This window comes from Papilio polytes, unplaced genomic scaffold (genome assembly GCF_000836215.1).
Source record: "Papilio polytes unplaced genomic scaffold, Ppol_1.0 DF823288.1, whole genome shotgun sequence".
NCBI lineage: Eukaryota > Metazoa > Arthropoda > Insecta > Lepidoptera > Papilionidae > Papilio > Papilio polytes.
The window spans coordinates 902784-904192 of record NW_013525916.1 but is presented as its reverse complement, the minus strand read 5'-3'; the positions used below and the strand labels follow the sequence as shown (position 1 = coordinate 904192).

General features: G+C 34.6%; 1 protein-coding gene across 1 annotated transcript in view; it reads left to right on the top strand.

The window, feature by feature from the left end:
• Window positions 1–1409, top strand: part of LOC106104955 — a 4565-nt gene that overhangs the window by 1459 nt on the left and 1697 nt on the right. The window contains exon 2 of the mRNA XM_013285148.1: window positions 1332–1406. Within this exon, the coding sequence (XP_013140602.1) occupies window positions 1332–1406 (75 nt within the window). The remainder of the gene's footprint in view (window positions 1–1331; window positions 1407–1409) is intronic.

The window sequence follows — 1409 nt, the reverse complement described above, 5'->3', positions numbered from 1 at the left end:
AACCTAAAAGTTTAACTGATTTATTTAAAAAAATAATATACTAAAAAAAAATGGTAGCGACTTTTTACACTGTGTTACAAAATTATTTATCCAATATATTTCATAATGTATAGCAATAAAATTTGATTGTACGAATTGCGCCACTCTAGGATACTGGTTCGAAAACATTCTGCCATCTGATCCGTCGATTAAGAAACCCCTGGCTCATTACTTGGTGTGGAACTTTCTAGACTGCGCAAACGCCGGGCGGCCATGACAAGCCAGTAGCCCCCTCTCACTCGGTCAAAAGTACTATGGCAACGGCCTTTGGGTATCTAACCCGTAAATCTAGGGTACGGGTAACATTTCGTCGAAATTACCTCTAATCTTTGACGTAGTAAAGTCTAGAACATTTCTCAAACCTACACTCCGCTTCAATCTAACTTTGATTTTATATCATATACTGCTAAGATTGAAATCTAGGTTGCAATAATGACAAAGGGTTTGTAGGACAGTGATAAAAAGCAACTACAAAGCAAAAAAAAATTCCTTATGAGCAACAAATGCTATTTTGCCGACACGGGAAATAAACGTCCTCGGTTAATATTAGGTAATAATACCATTTTATATGTTACTAGTTGCTGTTGCTCGCAATTTCGGCAGCGTAGAATTAAAAAATAATAAAAAAAAATACGGCCTATGTTACTTCCAGATATAATTTGTCTAAAGGTGAAAGAATTTTTAAAATCGGACCAGTAGTTTTTGAGTTATTTCAATACATACAAAAATACAAATCTTCACTCTTTACAATTTTAGTATAAAGAATGATATGTAATCTAGAATCTATTTTATTTGCAAATTGCTTTAAAAGTAATTCCAGACTTAACCCATGACATAGTATGAGTCCGTTGAATAATATAAATTAACTTTTTTCACTATTATGTTTCGTAATGAGGACATTTAGAGCGCACTCTCGCGGAGAAAGTGGAACTAAGTCAAGGTCGACCTCATACTACTTTCCCTTTCCGTATCTTTTTTCCATAAACTGGTTATCACACGTGGATATGATAAATTAAAAAAAAATGCATTATGTATTATGAAATCACACTCCATACTAATGTTATAATTTCGATAGTTTAGATGAATGTTTGTTAGAGTTTGTAGCCTAAACTGCTAAACAGATCTCGATGAAATTTTGTATAGATATAGATAATAAGCTGGAAAAACACATAGGCTACTTACTTTTGTTTTTTTTTCGCGGAATGAGTCGCGGGCGAAAGCTAGTCTTTTTTAATGAAAACCGACAGTTATTCAAACAACTTTAATAAATCAAAACCGCTTATAATTTCCAGAACTACGACACATATCCGGTGCAATACGAGCAGGCGGTATATCGCAAGCCGCTGCGGGAGCACGAGAAGCCACAGGAC